At 38.3% G+C, this 17,178-nt stretch overlaps 1 protein-coding gene and 2 long non-coding RNA genes across 9 annotated transcripts in view; 1 reads left to right on the top strand and 2 right to left on the bottom strand.

Annotated features, from left to right (window-relative positions):
- LOC131691014 (cohesin subunit SA-1) overlaps window positions 1–1,861 on the bottom strand; it is a 174,999-nt gene extending 173,138 nt beyond the window's left edge. The window contains exons 1-3 of the mRNA XM_058977139.1: window positions 1,708–1,861; window positions 1,503–1,597; window positions 64–1,350 (exon numbers count right to left, since the gene is read on the bottom strand). Coding sequence (XP_058833122.1) covers window positions 64–1,350; window positions 1,503–1,585 — 1,370 coding nt within the window. The 5' untranslated portion in view covers window positions 1,586–1,597; window positions 1,708–1,861. The remainder of the gene's footprint in view (window positions 1–63; window positions 1,351–1,502; window positions 1,598–1,707) is intronic.
- Window positions 1,862–2,169: 308 nt separating this feature from the next.
- On the top strand, window positions 2,170–12,529 carry LOC131691028 (uncharacterized). Of its 7 annotated transcripts, none has more exons than XR_009305681.1 (7): window positions 2,170–2,663; window positions 2,719–2,894; window positions 2,957–3,578; window positions 3,717–4,043; window positions 4,097–4,734; window positions 11,113–11,282; window positions 11,342–12,398. It is a non-coding gene; the product is annotated as an uncharacterized LOC131691028 (long non-coding RNA). The 7 variants fall into 7 exon arrangements; XR_009305676.1 differs by having other exon boundaries at window positions 2,957–4,043; window positions 11,342–12,007; window positions 12,067–12,398; XR_009305678.1 differs by having other exon boundaries at window positions 2,957–4,043; window positions 4,097–4,129; window positions 11,342–12,529.
- Window positions 12,513–13,082, bottom strand: LOC131691030 (uncharacterized). The gene is made up of 2 exons (XR_009305682.1): window positions 12,960–13,082; window positions 12,513–12,880 (listed from the first exon to the last, which is right to left on the bottom strand). It is a non-coding gene; the product is annotated as an uncharacterized LOC131691030 (long non-coding RNA).
- Window positions 13,083–17,178: the final 4,096 nt, after the last annotated feature.

The following is a 17,178-nucleotide window of genomic DNA, read 5'->3' as shown; positions in this document are numbered from 1 at the left end:
GATTGATAATAAGTTAATATAACTTACTTTTGCCAAACGATAGGTAACTGCTAATTGACTCACTTTAATATATTAATAACCAGTTTAACCGCATGAACGGCCGCTTCAAACTCCTTATCCAAAGTCATAGCCACGATGCGATCTTTGAACTTAGACGTAAACAACTCCAACTTTCCCTTGAGTTCCTCATTCTCATACAGCGGCAAGAGAGCTTGTAGACATCTCAAGCGAACCTCACCGACCTTATCGTGCAGCGTCCAGCCAATGTACTTGAGATAAGAATCGTCCAGGAAATTTTGGGAAAATTTCTGCATCCAAATGCCAATCTCCGACATGCATATCGCTCTTATTTCCGGCAGTGTGTCTCGGTATCGATGAACGAACACGGATTTGAACATATACGTCAGCATGTTCTTAATTTCGTCCATATTTTCCTCCAACTCAGTTCGCTTCGCCATCAGTGATTCCAAACGATCCGGTGCTCGTTTGTCACGAGACTTGAGCCTTTCCGCGTCGTACTGCCGGGCTGCGTTGTCAAAATTGACCGACACCAATAGTGCTACATCGACCAACGCAGTCATCAGTTTCATTGCTGCAAGTGTGGCCGTGTGTCGAAATGCTCGAACTTGTGAATCGGATAAACCCGTCAACAGGGAAATAACATTGTCCATGAGAAACTGATCATAAATAATCGAATACTGACACTGCTTGACAAGGGTCTGAACAAAATCGCAAAAATTCATTTTAAACTTCTTCCACTGCTGGCCAGGCATGATCAAGGGATATTCGTGACTATCTTCATCGAATTCTTCCGTCATTTTACGAATGATGGCTGTATGTTCCATCGTTTGCTGCATTTCCGGTGTAATTTTGCCTTTGCATCCACTCGCGTGAACGAAAAAGTTCATCAGTGCAATTAACGCTGAATCTTTATCTACCTTGTAGCTCTCAATCCAATCGTCCACGATTCCGGTGATCGCCGATTTCGAGTGTCTCAAAATGAAGTACAAACTACTTTCGTCAGTTGTACTCTCTCGATCCGTAACCACAACACGTTCTTCGTTTTCGTGGTGAAAGGGTCTTTCTCTTTTCTCACGTGGTTCCTTTGGGGCTGCTTCCCCGCGAGCTTTTCTAGGGGCTTTACGTTTTTTCTGCTGTTGCTCGAACCGCGCTCCAAAAAATATATCATCATCATCTTCATCGATTATGGGAGCTTTCAAAGGAACTCCACCGCGGGCTCTTAAACGAGTCATTCGTCCCCGACCACGACCTGCCTGCTCCTCTGGTAGAGGTTCTTCGGAAGGACCTTCTCCGGCACCACCCGAAGACCAGCTTTCATTGTGGGGTTCACTAAAATTGAATTAAAGGCAAATAAAATGTATTATCCTTCGTCTTAATCCGTCAGTTTTTAACTATACATCAGATCAAGAAAAGTTACTCTCGAGTGTTTACGGGAAGAATAATGTAGATAGGTAGGCAGATACAATTAAAAAAATACTCACATCGGATACGGCAGCTCCAACGGTTCGTCAAAATCCGGTGGAGGTTCGTCCATCCGAATTCTTTTCCCTCCGCGACGTTGCATTTTGGAAGTATTCTAAAAGTAGAACACAATAAACACAAATATTGTGAATTATTATTGTTCAATAACAAAATTCAAGGGGCTGAACATTGGTTACGAAATTTTACAATCGTACTATTACTTACCTACGCAGACGTTTTCTGCGTTAATAGATACAAAAACGATTTGATAAAACCAGTTATTTTCGCCGAAAATTTTAAAAAATCAATTTGTTATGAAAAATGTCTGGTGTTTGTTCTGCATTTTTTGCTGGCTTGGGTGATTAACTGTCAAATTTCGGATGACGTCACACAGGGATGCCAATTGATTTTTCAGAACATCTGGAATATCAAAGCAGAGATCCCCAGTAAAGTTCAACCGGAATTGAACTCGAATTCTGGCTGGCTCCAGTTCGCGTTCCGGCTCCAGTGACACAACCGATTCTAACTAAAAGTCTAAGGCTGCGTTTACGTAGCGATGTGAATGCATGCATTTGCGATGCAAGCATGTAACGCACATCCAAAAATAAAAGCTGAATTTTCCCCAGTGTTTGCATTTGTTGACAAATGCTTTCGTGCAGTTTTCGTGTTTCTATTTTCAGGTTATGATTCACAAAACTTTTCATTGTTGCTTCTTGGTAACACAAAAAAATCGTTTATTGTAATTGTAATTTATTAAATACATACGGGAACCTTTTCGTTAAAACTTTTACAAGATCAAGGAATCTACATTAGGAGTGAACTTATACAGAATCTGCAGCCGAGTTTCAGTTCGCGACAAATGAAGATGTTTACCTTTCTTGCAGTCGAACCGCGATTGGCGTGTAGCGGATTAATATCAATTATATTACGAAATTTCGCATGATTTATGCAAGAGCCTGAAAGGTATGGCGCAGGTAGACTGGTAAGTAGAGGAGACGATGGGAACAGAAGTGCCGGTGGATCGCCAGAAGCTTGGAATACTGCCAGAAATTGCCCTGTGCCGTGTTGTTTCCGTTGTTTCGGTGTTTATAGGCAAATCAAGCTGGCAAAGGTTGTGTGGGGAACCAGCTACTTGACTTAGCTAACTAAATTCATGGTTTAGTTAGCGGACAAGTGGCCAGGTGAGTTAAAACGATTTATAAGCGATGATGATAAACAAATCGTACTGCTTTGTAGTGTTTTTCCAAAAATGCCACTCCAATTGAGGAATTCGTCATATTTCACAGGTAACGGTCGAAAAGTTAGAGTATTAGCAACTGCTAAGTCAACGCGTATCGGTTAGCATTAATATCCCCCCAGCGATCTCATCTACGAATGTGACATCGCCTCCTCATCAGCCGTAGAAAGCAACGGTAACGCCGTCTCAATAAAGTAAACTATTTTAAAATAAAGCTTAATTTCTCTACTCATCCAGGAACGAAACGCTGTAAAGAATGAACCAAATTCACAGAATCTCCTACATCCAACTGCTTCCAGAACCGGTCTCCAATCAACGTAATTCCCTGACTAGTGGTGATATTCGTGCTATACAGAGACATAAACCGAACAAGCCTCCATCGAGGGCAGTTTTCGGTAGCCATTCCGCCTCCACAACGGGAACAAAGTATAACAACTTCCCGCGTTTCAGTAGCAACGACAAATTCAATGGCTACATCCTTGCCTACATCACCTCATACGACCAACTCTAACAGTGTCATTAACAAGATCACGACAGATATTTGTGAGTACTCCTTGCAAGTAGTTGCATTAAGAAGGATGGACCTCCACCACCACGGCCAGTTCAACACCGTCATACAAGCAGAAGCTTGATTTAAAACAAGTTTAGGCCAAATACAGCCAGTGAAGCTAGTGTTGAGAAAGATAAGAGTTTCAGTTGTAGAAAAGTTGTGCACCAAATCTATCCAAACACGTGAAAAGAGCATAAGTCCAAATGACAGCCTGTGTTCACTTTCTCTTTAGATTATTATGGTGCTATCATAAAACTCCAACATTGTTTCAGTACATATAGAAAGTCTGATTTCATCTCGCTTATTATGGTAAGAGTTAAGGAGCAAACGTAAAAGTGGCCGAGTTATTGACGAAAAAGAAAGTAAACAAAGACTCTCATTTGCGCTTAGGCCCTTGTCACATGTTTATCTAGAAATATATCCTTTCTTGGTTGTTCTGCTCTTGAGTCGTTGTACAAATTTGACCGATAGCTTTAGTGGTACCAGTGAAAGCGTTGGTGGTAACAGAACAATCAAAATGATAACATAAGCAATTTAGGTAATGTGATATTGGCGACGTCTGACCACATCAGTGAAGACTCCTGGACGAGGAACAGTTACTGTGATAGTATCAAAACTAATGTTGGTAGCAGCAGTAATACTAGTGCCAATAGTAATAATTCGACTAGTTTTTCACTAATGTCGTTAAAAATGAGAACGTTGTCAAGTTCAATGGATACTAAAAAACAAACGGCCAGAGAGAAGTTTGTTCAAACTGCACTCAATTGATCATAGGTAGGTTTAGGCGATTTCAAAAGTAGCCACATTAATCCTACTTTCCTTTTCAGTTAAACAAAATGCGTATTCCATGCTCGAATGCGGTAGGTGATTATCTAAGCCATTTCGACGTACTGAACTTAGAACATGATACCAAACTGTCGGTGGTTGAAGTCGCATTCTTTCAATCAATACGATATCACCTCAACGTATGGTTCATCTAAATTTGAAAACTTGCTCCAGTGGATGCTTCTACGCTCAATACAGATAAAGACAAGTCTGAACCAGACGATAGCCTTGATGATGGAAACGATCATCCAATGGAGGAGAAAGGTGATGAAGTAGCCGAATTCTTCGAAAATTTTAAATGCTTAAAAAACTATCGACAGACGTGAGTGAATTAAACGATATTCGATCGGAAGTCCAGCACAGAGTGTTCCGCCGATGGGAGTAGTAAATCGGCTTCTGAGAGCGTTTCCAAGGCAGATGACTTCCCTGTTGAAGGCCAATGTACTGTGGGGAATAGGAGTTATGGATAAAGGAGTGAAAGTAACCGTTTTTGACACGCACGTACCCACCATGGTTTGTCAATGAACCATCCTCATTTTAAGTCAGTGTAAGAACCATTTGGACCAACGAAAAAACACCTAGTAGGACGAAGCCCGGCTGGTGAACAACGGTTGTGGTGTCCGGTTCCGCAACAATCACGGTATGTTCTTCTGCCAGACTAGCTTTGAAGATGGATTTCCAGATATTTTTTTCTGCTATGAAAATAGTATAATTTTGCGATCTTTTCATTGTTTTATCTGTATAAAATCAAATTTACACCTTTCCGATCCAATTCAATAACGATTCAGTGCCGTGCACGGACGTCAATATTCTTTCATACAATTCAAATGCGAGTGTTCACACTTGTCCGGTCCGATGCCGTGCCAGACAAGTGTGAATGCTCGCATTTGAATTTTATTAAAGAACATTGGTGTCCGTGCACGGTACTGAACGAATCGGATAGGTGTAAATAGTGCTTAATAGTAAGTAGGGGACATGGTGAGACTTGACCAGGTGTTCAACTAAATCTGCGTAAATCTATAAAGAAGTTTTCAATCCTTCAAAAGTCATTGAGATATAATGTGCAAAGGTATTGTGTGTGCTCAAGATTTTTTGAAGAATTTTTAGCTTACTTTTTCAAAAATTATAAAAGTTTTTCTGTGATCATTTTTTTTTTTGTCAAATCTCCCCACTGCGGGGAGACAACCAAGGGACCTGGGGTGACTTGACCAAGATAATTTTGAAAAGTCAGAACTAAAAATAATGGCATAAAACATACCGTAATCCTTTTTTCGTATTGTCAAGATCTTTATTGTAACAGTAAAAAATATAAAAGGGTTGTATTTCATTAATTTTGCACAGTTTTAATGCATTTCCTTTTAAGTATTACTTGTACTGCTTACATTGCATGTTCCACGTTACAAAATCAGCCATATCACTGCTAACTTTGTTTACTAGTACTAAAAGATATAGGCTGATGTTTGATATGGGATTTTTTGTGATGTAATTAACATTAACAGCAGGTACTACATAGTAAATATCAGAGAAATTTTGTATCTTTCTTCAGCTTATTGCCACTTGGTCGTCTCCCTATAAAATCTTGATCAAGTCCCCCCAACATTAGTTATTGCGTTCAATGTCGTGCAAATTTTAGTAATAACTATTCCAATGTTCCGGTTGATGTAGAATCATATCACTACTTCATAAGGAATAAGATGATATTTTTTTTTTTTTATTCATTTCGTTTATTTGATAGGCACAAATGCGTTAGCTTGGCGGTGCCAAATGCTTATGTTTTTACATTTTGGATATCTTAAAACTAGGAGGTTACAATGTTGAAATATTTTTTTTACAAAGGACAAAAAAAGTTTACAGCTATCTTAAGACTAGAAATAAGATTCAATATACAAGAGAGGGCCAAAAGATTTTTTCATGAAAAAATTTAAAACAAGGGATTCACTTTGATATACAAGAGGGGGAGTAATAGTATTTTACGAAATATTTTACGGTTATCTTAAAACTAACAATATAGTTTAGTACACAAAAGGGGGAACAAATATTTATGAGAAACTTCACAGAAATCTTAAAACTAGGGATTCAATTCTATTTACAAGATGGAGGACAAGAGTTTCAATAAAGAGTAAAAATTATAGCTATCTTAAAACTAGGAATGCAGAATACTGATTTGAATTTTTTAACTAAAACTTATGCTTGGTCAAGATATTCAGAGGGTGGCTTATTTCCGCATCAGTGTAGCAGCAGTTGTATCAAGGACAGGGGAGAGACAGGGAAAGAAGAGCAAAACATGCGACTTTCGCTCGAACGGGGGGGGGGGAGGGGATCAGCGAAACGAATTTGCGCCTCAGTCTAGTAAGTCGTCGAGTACCGGATTGGCGGATGGTATTCTTCGGACCCGCGGGGAATACTTCAAAAGTCATCGGACCTCGAGTCGCTCTCGCTTCAGTTTCCTTCTATGCAGGCGTAGTGGTAAGGGCGATGGCGGTTACATAGTGGCACTCTGGAGCTGATCGGTTCCACAAGGCAGGAGGAAACTCTAAAAACGAGAAATAAAAGAGAGGGGCTAAATTGGGATATTTATCGTTTTTATGAAGGTATAAATAAGGGACATATAGGGGAAATCACGAGTTGCCAGCATATCTCGGACTGGTACATTGGGTGGTCTACCTCGGGCCCGAAGGGATTCCTTTAACTGAGACCTGGCGTCACAATACCCGGCGCATACCCAGACAACGTGTTCGATGTCGTGATAGCCCTCGTCACAAGCGCACAGACTACTCTCCGCAAGCCCAATACGCCGCATATGCGCATCCATGGTGTAGTGATTGGACATAAGTCGGGACATTACGCGAATAAAATCCCGACCCACATCCATCCCCCCGAACCAAGGCTTCGTTGATACCTTTGGGATAATCGAATGTAGCCATCGTTCAAGTTCCCCGTTGCTCCACGAGGTTTGCCAACTGTTGAGCGTCCTCTGATGACAAATACTAAAAAATTTGTTGAAGCAGATTGGTCTTTCGTATATGTCACCATTTAATGCGCCCACCTTTGCTAATGAGTCGGCCTTTTCATTGCCCGGGATAGAACAATGAGAGGGGACCCAAACAAAGGTAATCTGATAAGATTTTACAGATAACGTACACAAGGACTCCTGTATCATCCCCAGAAAATACGGGAGTTGCTTTTTAGGCTTCACCGCACGAAGAGCCTCGATAGAGCTGAGGCTGTCCGAAACGATGAAGTAGTGATCTGTGGGCAGAGTGTCGATGAAGATGATATATGAGTACTTTAAAGGTATTTATTAGTCGAGTAGATATGTGGTTGTACGTCATTTCCCGGAATACCATTCCCCGGAATACAATTTCCCGGAAAACTATTTTCCGGAATGTACCATATCCCGGAATATCGTTTCCCGGAATGTACCATTTCCCGGAAAGCCATTTCCCAGAATGTATCATTTCCCGGAAAACCGTTTCCCGGAATGTATCATTTCCCGGAAACTCACCGACCAAACTTATTGTTAGAAAACCTGCTATGCAGCTAATTGTGTTCTAGGAGATTTTACCTACTTTAGAACATGAAAAGTTGTTTGAAAATATTTTAGAATTTCTTTTTATCTTGAGTGGTTATTGTATTTATCACTGAAAATTAGCAAAAAATAGCAAAAAAAAGATAGCGACAAGATTGCGAAACTGTCATTTTAAAGATTTAACCCATTCGATTCCGCGATGTTAGAAAAATTAATTTAAATTGATCATTATATGAACAGCTTACGAACGACTTTTGGTTTTAAACCAAAAAGAAACTTGGGGGGATTTAAAAAAAATCGAGTAGGGAATAAAAAGCACCCCAATGGGTGGGATATTAATGAACTAAATGGGTACCAAAATAGTAACAAATACTTTCCAATTTTCCCACCGCAGCAACTGAAGGGGTGAATAAATTCATGACCGTCTAATTCCTGACCAACAGGCTCTATATGTTGCCTGATATTTGTTCCAAATTTTGCGAATTCAGTTAAAAAGGTATATTTGCAATTCTTTTACTATTTTTAATCGATTACGTCGCGTGGTAATCTTCGATGAAAATCATAATACAGCACTTTGTGTGCTGCTCGTTTTGCCCCACGACGTAGGGCTATTTTCGCAATTTTTTTTGAGGGAACTACAAAGTCTTGTTAAATTATTTTTATTCTAAAATTCTAAAATTCTAAAATTCTAAAATTCTAAAATTCTAAAGTTCTAAAGTTCTAAAGTTCTAAAATTCTAAAATTCTAAAATTCTAAAATTCTAAAATTCTAAAATTCTAAAATTCTAAAATTCTAAAATTCTAAAATTCTAAAATTCTAAAATTCTAAAATTCTAAAATTCTAAAATTCTAAAATTCTAAAATTCTAAAATTCTAAAATTCTAAAATTCTAAAATTCTAAAATTCTAAAATTCTAAAATTCTAAAATTCTAAAATTCTAAAATTCTAAAATTCTAAAATTCTAAAATTCTAAAATTCTAAAATTCTAAAATTCTAAAATTCTAAAATTCTAAAATTCTAAAATTTTAAAATTCTAAAATTCTAAAATTCTAAAATTCTAAAATTCTAAAATTCTAAAATTCTAAAATTCTAAAATTCTAAAATTCTAAAATTCTAAAATTCTAAAATTCTAAAATTCTAAAATTCTAAAATTCTAAAATTTTAAAATTCTAAAATTCTAAAATTCTAAAATTCTAAAATTCTAAAATTCTAAAATTCTAAAATTCTAAAATTCTAAAATTCTAAAATTCTAAAATTCTAAAATTCTAAAATTCTAAAATTCTAAAATTCTAAAATTCTAAAATTCTAAAATTCTAAAATTCTAAAATTCTAAAATTCTAAAATTCTAAAATTCTAAAATTCTAAAATTCTAAAATTCTAAAATTCTGAAATTCTAAAATTCTAATATTCTAATATTCTAATATTCTAAAATTCTAAAATTCTAAAATTCTAAAATTCTAAAATTTTAAAATTCTGAAATTCTGAAATTCTAAAATTCTAAAATTCTGAAGTTCTAAAATTCTAAAATTCTAAAATTCTAAAATTCTAAAATTCTAAAATTCTAAAATTCTAAAATTCTAAAATTCTAAAATTCTAAAATTCTAAAATTCTAAAATTCTAAAATTCTAAAATTCTAAAATTCTAAAATTCTAAAATTCTAAAATTCTAAAATTCTAAAATTCTAAAATTCTAATATTCTAATATTCTAAAATTCTAAAATTCCAAAAATTCTAAAATTCTGAAATCCTAAAATTCTAGCATTCTAAAATTCAAAAATTCTAAGATTCCAAAATTCTGAAATTCTAAAGTTCTAAAATCCTAAGATTCTGAAATTCTAAAATTATAAAATTCAAACATTATAAAATTCTAACATTTTAATGAAGGCTTTGGATCTGCGTTGCCTGGCACAAAAGCTCCCCAAAAATGGATTAAAAACTTAAATTATACTCATACTAGCACTCACTAACATAATCAATTGCTTATTCTGTCCTATACACTCACAATCTCTCTCATTCCAAACGAATTAACCCACCTTTTGCGTGATCATGAATCGGTCACGTCCGGAAGTCCCTACCCTCGGTCATAGCGGTCATAGCCTAGACTCCTGCCTTTAGTTGCACCAATCAAAAAACGACGCTCATATCCATTAAATAACACGGACCATAGCGATCTGACCTGGGACTCTAGTATTATGGGGCATCTCACTCTATTTTATCACTCAGCATGTTAATATACAAACGCTTAAGATCTTCGCGATCATCCACACACACATGTCGTTGGCACGCCAGTGAACCGGAAGCTACGCTCTACCCGGAATCACTGGACGGACCTCAGCATCTGCTGGCTGGCCGTTGAGTAGGCTAGGTCCACCGCCGGGGCTAGACCGAGTAGACGAGGCGGGGAGCTTAATGGCTCACAGAAACGTACATCGGTATCGGGAGCGGTCTGCCGGTGGGGAATTCACGATAGGGCTGATTCGGCGCCGTGGACTACCGGACAGAATCTTGACGAAAAGGGGAGCTAATTGGCTCACGAAACAAACACCGGTAACGAAAGAAATTCCGTTGTCGGGGAACTCTCAATCGGAGTAGGATAGGCGGCAAAGCTGGAATATTTTAGTAGAGCTAAATGGCTCAAGAATGCGGGTATCGGTATCGGAGCAAATTTCTCCGTCGGGGAACTATCGGTCGGAGAGTTCACCGTTGAGCACTATCCAAGCGGATCGTGATAAGGCCGGGAGCTGAATGACTCACGGAAACATGAGCTGAATGGCTCAGGGAATCAGCACCTAAACGGCTCACCACAGGGACGAGAAATAAACGGCGACATAATGACGGCGACATAAAGAAGCCGGAGAGGAATCGAGAGTAAAATCAAAGCTCAAAGGTCGTGCCACTCCATGAACCAAGCGAGGCTCCGAGATAGAGCAGCAGAAAGAGGTGCGACGAAAGCGTAACGAACCCCCCCCACGAAGTAATACGATGACGTAGTTCCGTGGGGAAGAAGGGCGTAAAAAGTCAGGAATGTTTTTAGTGGTTAGGAACGAACGTGAGTCGTGAGTCCCACACAGTGCCAATACACTACAGGCCAGGCTTTTGAAGCTTTTTTAATCTTACTATAAAAAAAAACACGCACACAGACACACACCAAAGACCGCGGTCGCGCAAACATGAAAACATCCCGGTGATTAAGTGAATGTTTTAACACTAATAAACTTATAAACGCAGTCTCAAGCGGGAATCCACAAATGCCCATGTTCGTGCGATAATGAATCGGCCGCGTCCGGAATCGGTCATTGCAGTCTAGGTCCATGCCTTCAGTTGTACCAATCAAAAAAATATGACGCTATTGTTTTCTGATTGTTTTACAGTTGACTTGTTATTATGCCACGAAAATAACACTCGCCGGTGCTGCGTGTGACATATTTCTCGCTGCCGCTAACAATGAATGTGACTTTCATAATAAATGGGCTTATTTGTATTATTTTTAGAAATAAACAACTTCGTAATAGGACGACTAAACTAAGGCAGCTAGAAGGTGGCATGGAGGAGTTTACTCAAGGTTACAAGTATGTGGATTTCATATTGCTCTCAACAACAGTATAGTGGAAAGTGAATGGGCTCCAGAAGCGCAGCAGCTTATTTTTAACCTGTGATTTTAGTGAGTAAATTACTAATTTAAGGTTTCCAAAAGTTTCTAATATGTTTTTGCTTACTCAGATAACTGGCAATGGGAAGCCACGCCGTACAAAAAACTTCCATTTGGTAAATGGGAACTAATTCTACTTCCAAACGCTGATCGGTCCTCTGCTATAAAGTACTTTTCCGAAATAAAGGTGATAGTGCGGAAGTAAGATGATCAGCTAGTGAATCCACTATCGCCATGGGCAAAGTATATCGAATATCTATACAGAGATCAGCAGCGAATATGGCATACACCAGCTCATGAAAAGTATACGTCCCGACAACGCCCAGACCCCGAGTACTCCGTTTATAAGAGCACAACGTAGCCATCGCCACTGAAGTACTTTGTGTTGGAATATATAAAAACTTTGCAAATAACATTGTACTTAGAATCAAAGATTTCAAATACAACACCATTCAGGCGATGGTTATCATGGAGCTTGTCTATTGTGCCAGTTTTGGCCATTAGATAACAAGTTTCTTCGCTGACAGTAGCCACTATGGCACGCCAGAGGAGTTGAAATAGGTGGTTGATAAAGCACATGGCCAGGTCTCTTCGTGTTGCGGAATGTGGAATTCTCATGACAGCAAGGACACCCAGGACGGATGAAACCAGTTTGATGGAACCAACTCGTACTACTTCTCTGGTGGCTCTCGAGATGAACACATTTTATAGGACATCTATTTGTTTATTTAGATTAAGTTATTGCTTTGAAAAATCTATGTTTCCACGGAAAAATAATAAAATTTTGTTTGAACAGATATGAGGTCCTTCGCATTTTGCTATCGAATCTACGCTGGCTTTGATTTATTTAGCCACGGCGACCGAATTCTTGCACAAGTTGAATCCCAATGTGATCACAATTGAGGACGTGAGCGGTACTTTGTCGACCCACTGGAACGAGGCCGCGTTCGCGCTGGATACCGGCAGATTGAAGCTAGGCGATAAAGCGGTCTTGGCCGTCGAATCGACAATCGTTGAACACTACAATGACCAGCTGCATCAGCTAATGCAGGGTCCAAATTGCATGGGACAGGAGTTGCTTGCGGTCATCACCAAATGCCAGGACGATGAGCAGGAACATCACGACACCGTATGGACAAGGGAAGCGACCAGACGTCTTTCTATCAAGCGCTTACCAACATGACATAGTTTGGCTGCCGTACAGCGATAAAAACAGTTGAACGGGTATGAATAAAGTGCAAATACGAGTAGTTGAAAGTGCTTGCTTTCTTTGTGTTTATTTTTGATGTTGAATACTGAGAAACTATTTTTTGTTTATCACAACTGTGTATTTAGTAGCCTCAATCTCCCCTGGAAATCAACAAATATCTCTTCGGTAGCTTGGAAGAGATTCGTTTTTTCTTCTCTCATAAAAATTATAAAAAGTTCATTCAAAATTCACCATCCCGAACCATCCCCCATCGCAGTTGGGATCCGGTATGCAGGTCCAATATTTGCAGGATCTTTTACTGGTCGATCGCTGACGTCGCTGGTCATCACCGAGGCCCGGTTTACAACGGCATTTACCCATTTACACTTTCCCTCGTTTAGACAAAGAATGACACATTACGCTGAATGAAAATGGTAAACGGTTAGAACTAAATATAGAAACAGCAATTGAAACCGTTCCCGTTTGTTTTGTATACCTACAGAATTCACACCGCAACTCCGGAAACTTCCTAACTGCACCACCAAAATTAGAAATAAAATATAATAAAAATTCAGAACCTAAACCTAACCTCTTACATGAAAACATAAACACTACTGAGCTGAGACTGACAACCTTTTTGTTGCCAACTTTCCAGTAAACTGCACGAAACATCAACAGGGCTGCCAAGATTTAAGGATACGTTATGCGTTACATGCTTGCATTTAACCAATTATTGCCGAAAATTAAAAATGAACTTTTTCAATAGTTTGCGCCATAAATATCTGGAAATGTTATATAAATCTTATTTAAATATATCCTGCTAACGATTCCATTAAAAACCCGGTTAGAAAATGGTCATTTTCCATGAAAACTCAATACGTGCATTTTATGCATGCTTTACGTAAACGCGCCCTAATTCTAAAAATCGCACAAAATTTATCTGAAAACACATTTATAATTATTTTCCATGCGGCTTTTCATATAACTTCTATGTGCGATTTACATAAACATTCGAGAGATCGTTTTGATTATATTCATTGGAATAATCACATACATTTTATATGAATTGCCTATATTGCCTATATGGTTTTAGGTAATACGTTTTATGTGGCATTCTTATGAGAAGCATTAATTGTGATAGTAAATTTCATGTGATATTACAATATTTTAGGATGATTTTCTTGTTTTGGTACAAGTTACATTGTTCTTGGAACAGGTTTTGTTGCAATTTTTTCACAACAAACGTGGAAAAAACTGGAATTATCTATTTACTTCCATTCAGTGTGCTCCAGACGTCAGCATGGAAAGACTATTTTTCGTTGAACAAGTTAGAGGCTTGAAGAAGAGTCCATTTCTGTAAATATAAAACCAGATGAATGGGATTATTCACATTGTTGATGAGTTTATCATTAAAACGACAAACTTACATTGCATTTTTTCCACCAAGTAACCTAAATTGATTAGCAATTGATCACGAACAACTGGCAACACTGGAGGCTAGAAGTCGCCGTTTTTTCACGCTCCGAATCTCGTGTATTTTTCCGGTGGACAGCGATGCCAGATTTACAGACATGTCTGTATTTTACAGACTTTTGATGTCTTCTACAGACGTAGCCAGAGATCTACAGACTTTTAAAAGGGTAATAATGTTTAGTAAAATTGCACTAGAATAATTGTTTTCGAATACGAGTCATTCATTCACAATAGAATTCTACTTTCAATCTATTTTTAAAGTGAAATTTTAGTGTAACTAGGATTTACACAACCATCTACAGGCTTTTACAGACATTTTAGTTATTCTTTTACAGACATTTCAAAAAAACATGTGGCATCGCTGCCGGTGGAAATCCGACGGTTCCACCTAGTTAGGGACGTTTCGATAATAAAATACATCGATACTTAGAATCGATACTGGTATCGAATGCAAGTACTGATACTTTCGATATAATCGTAGTCGTAGTATCGATACTTGAAAGTATCGCCATTCGATTCCGCACTTTTACCACAGACTAACAGACATAACACTATGAGGGAATTCCCACAAAAACATCGATCCGGCAATTTTCCCAGAACACTAGCTCCACCTTTTATTCACAGTCCCAAACACTCATTTGCTGATGGGTTACCCCTCAGGTTTGGGAACAAGTCAGTGGCGCCATAATTTCAAATGGGGACACAGTCCCAACTACAAATATATTTAAAATGACCGTTAAAGCGGGCGAAGCATTGCTTTCGAGTGTTATGTCTGTTAGTCTGTGCTTTTACAGTAGCTTAATTCCCTGAATTAGGTAATCTGCAAACCGTTGTTTGGAAATTCAGTAGTGGGTTTTGTTAGTTAACGTTTTGCTCTGCTCCTGGGAACAGAAAAACCCGTTCGACAAATATATTTTATTGATCTGATTCGTTTGATGTTGGATCCAGACGACGATTATGTCAGACGTCGAATGTCAGAAAAGATGAACAATAAATAATTTGGCTGATCAGAAAGTCTCATGGACTGTCAAATAATGGGCAATGTTCGGAATCGATTTTTTCATCAAATGCGATTGGTGCTCCAGTTATTGTAGCAACTCAAATGTAACAACCGATTCCGCTATGGTTTAGCCTGAATAGGTTATCACATTTCACTCGGAAATAATTCCAAAATCGTTCATAATTCCGAATCGAATACTTCCAACTACTGGTTCATTCGATTCTTTTCGATATCGTGAAGATTGTATCGATATCAGTAAAGTATCGTGATTGAAGTATCGATACCAAAAAATCGAGCATCGGAAACAGAAGTATCGATTCCGTACTAGTATCGAAAATATCGCAACTTCCCTAGATTTGTGTCCCTATGAAATTAATCTTTTCAGGAGTTAATGTTGTAAACATAAAATGGTTGCTATACAGCAACAGAAAATAAAATAAACAAAAAGTGTTGCTGAAAAAAATATTTTTTGGTCGCATCGAGGGGCGACTCAATGAACTGGTAACTGGCGGTAAATTACTCGCACACTTTCTCTTCAAAAGATTTCATGAAGTTTCAGGTCGTGTCGTTGATTCAACTGCGTCAGCCATCACAAGTTGAATACAAAGCTTGCCGAAGAATTTTACTTCTCCGACACCGCATGTGCTCTAATCAAATCATTCCTAGGTCAGCGAAGTCAGATGGTGAATGCAGCAAGCGGCATGTCCGCGGAAAAAGCTGTATTCGATGGAACACCACAGGGATCCTGCCTGAGCGCTCTACTGTTCAGCTTGTACATCAACAACCTACCAAGCTGCTTAAAATGTGCATATCAGCTATACGCTGATGATCTACAGCTGTATGTGTCAGGCCCCATCTACGAAGTTGAAAATCTGCTTGCCAATATCAACGCTGACCTAACATCCATCGAACGCTGGACAAAACACAATCTTCTATATCCGAACCCCAAGAAAACACAGGCGATCATATTTTGTCGAGAAGGAACTGTTACTCCAATAACAAATATACGTTTTTTGCGGCGAAACCATTCCTCTGCCCTAGAAGGTCACTAACCTCGGTCTTCTAATGGACTGTAACCTTAAGTGGATCCCGCAAATCAACAGTGTGGTCGCAAAAGTTTTCGGTACTCTGAGCACATTCCGACGATTTGCAGCTGTTCTATCACTTCCTACGCGAAAGAAGCTGGTGCAGTCTGTGATCATGCCTTTCATCACTTACGCCGACGTTGTCTACTACCCTGGGCTGTCAGAAACGCTCAAAGGGCAGCTTGATCGTTGTTTTAAAGCAGCAACACGTTTCACCCACAACATTAAACGACGAGAAACAACAGCAATGGTACGCAACTCAATCCTGGGACACAGCCTACAAGAAAATTACCTGCACCGCATATGCTGCTTCATAAGGCAAGGATACAACGGTGAATCTTCTGAATACATCACACAACATCTGCAACTAGGTCGTTGCGAACGCACACGTAGTTTTCTGGTGCCCCACAACACAACCTCCAGCAGGAAAAGTCCAATAATCCATGGAGCACTCTTATGGAATAGACTTCCGCTAACTACAAGACAGCAACCAACGATGACCACTTTTAAAGCTGCGCTTAAAAACCAAATTCCCTAGACTAACAAAATATGTACCTCTAACTCTATCCAATTGTCAAACCATCTAAACTATTTCCTTGACCTGAAATACAGTGTAAACTAACAGGCTTTCGTAAAAATGATAAAATAAAAATACAAATACAAATAATCACCATTTTAAAATCTTTGTTTGATATCTGTTAATCATGTATCATTGATCAGATAACACATAACTTTCATTCACATACAATGTATCATATGGACAATAGATTATTATATGTGTGTCATAATGCATTGTATGTGTTTGGCACATAACTTTTAATGGGTACACATAGTATTAATACGATAGTCATCAGAGTTGAGCCAAATACAAATATGTAATAAATATAAATAATGTAATAATTTATATTTGGTTGAGCTATGTGATATTTCTAATAATTTGTATGAAAGTGTTCAGTGTATTTTTTCGGTAATTTTAGAAAATTTAAACAATTTTCTATCTAACCAAGTATTACTAAAAAAAAACAAAAATAAAACAAATAAGGCTAGTTTACAGTTCAAAAAACGCCTTAAAGGCTAGTGTATAGTTCGGAAAACGTGTAACGGGATTTGTGTCCCTGTGTATTTTAAATGAAGCTCGGGATTTCAAATCCTGTGACGGGA

The sequence above is a fragment of the Topomyia yanbarensis genome, chromosome 3 (assembly GCF_030247195.1).
Source record: "Topomyia yanbarensis strain Yona2022 chromosome 3, ASM3024719v1, whole genome shotgun sequence".
NCBI classification, from domain to species: domain Eukaryota; kingdom Metazoa; phylum Arthropoda; class Insecta; order Diptera; family Culicidae; genus Topomyia; species Topomyia yanbarensis.
The sequence above is the reverse complement of the archived record's forward strand: the minus strand, read 5'-3'. Positions and strand labels throughout refer to the sequence as shown.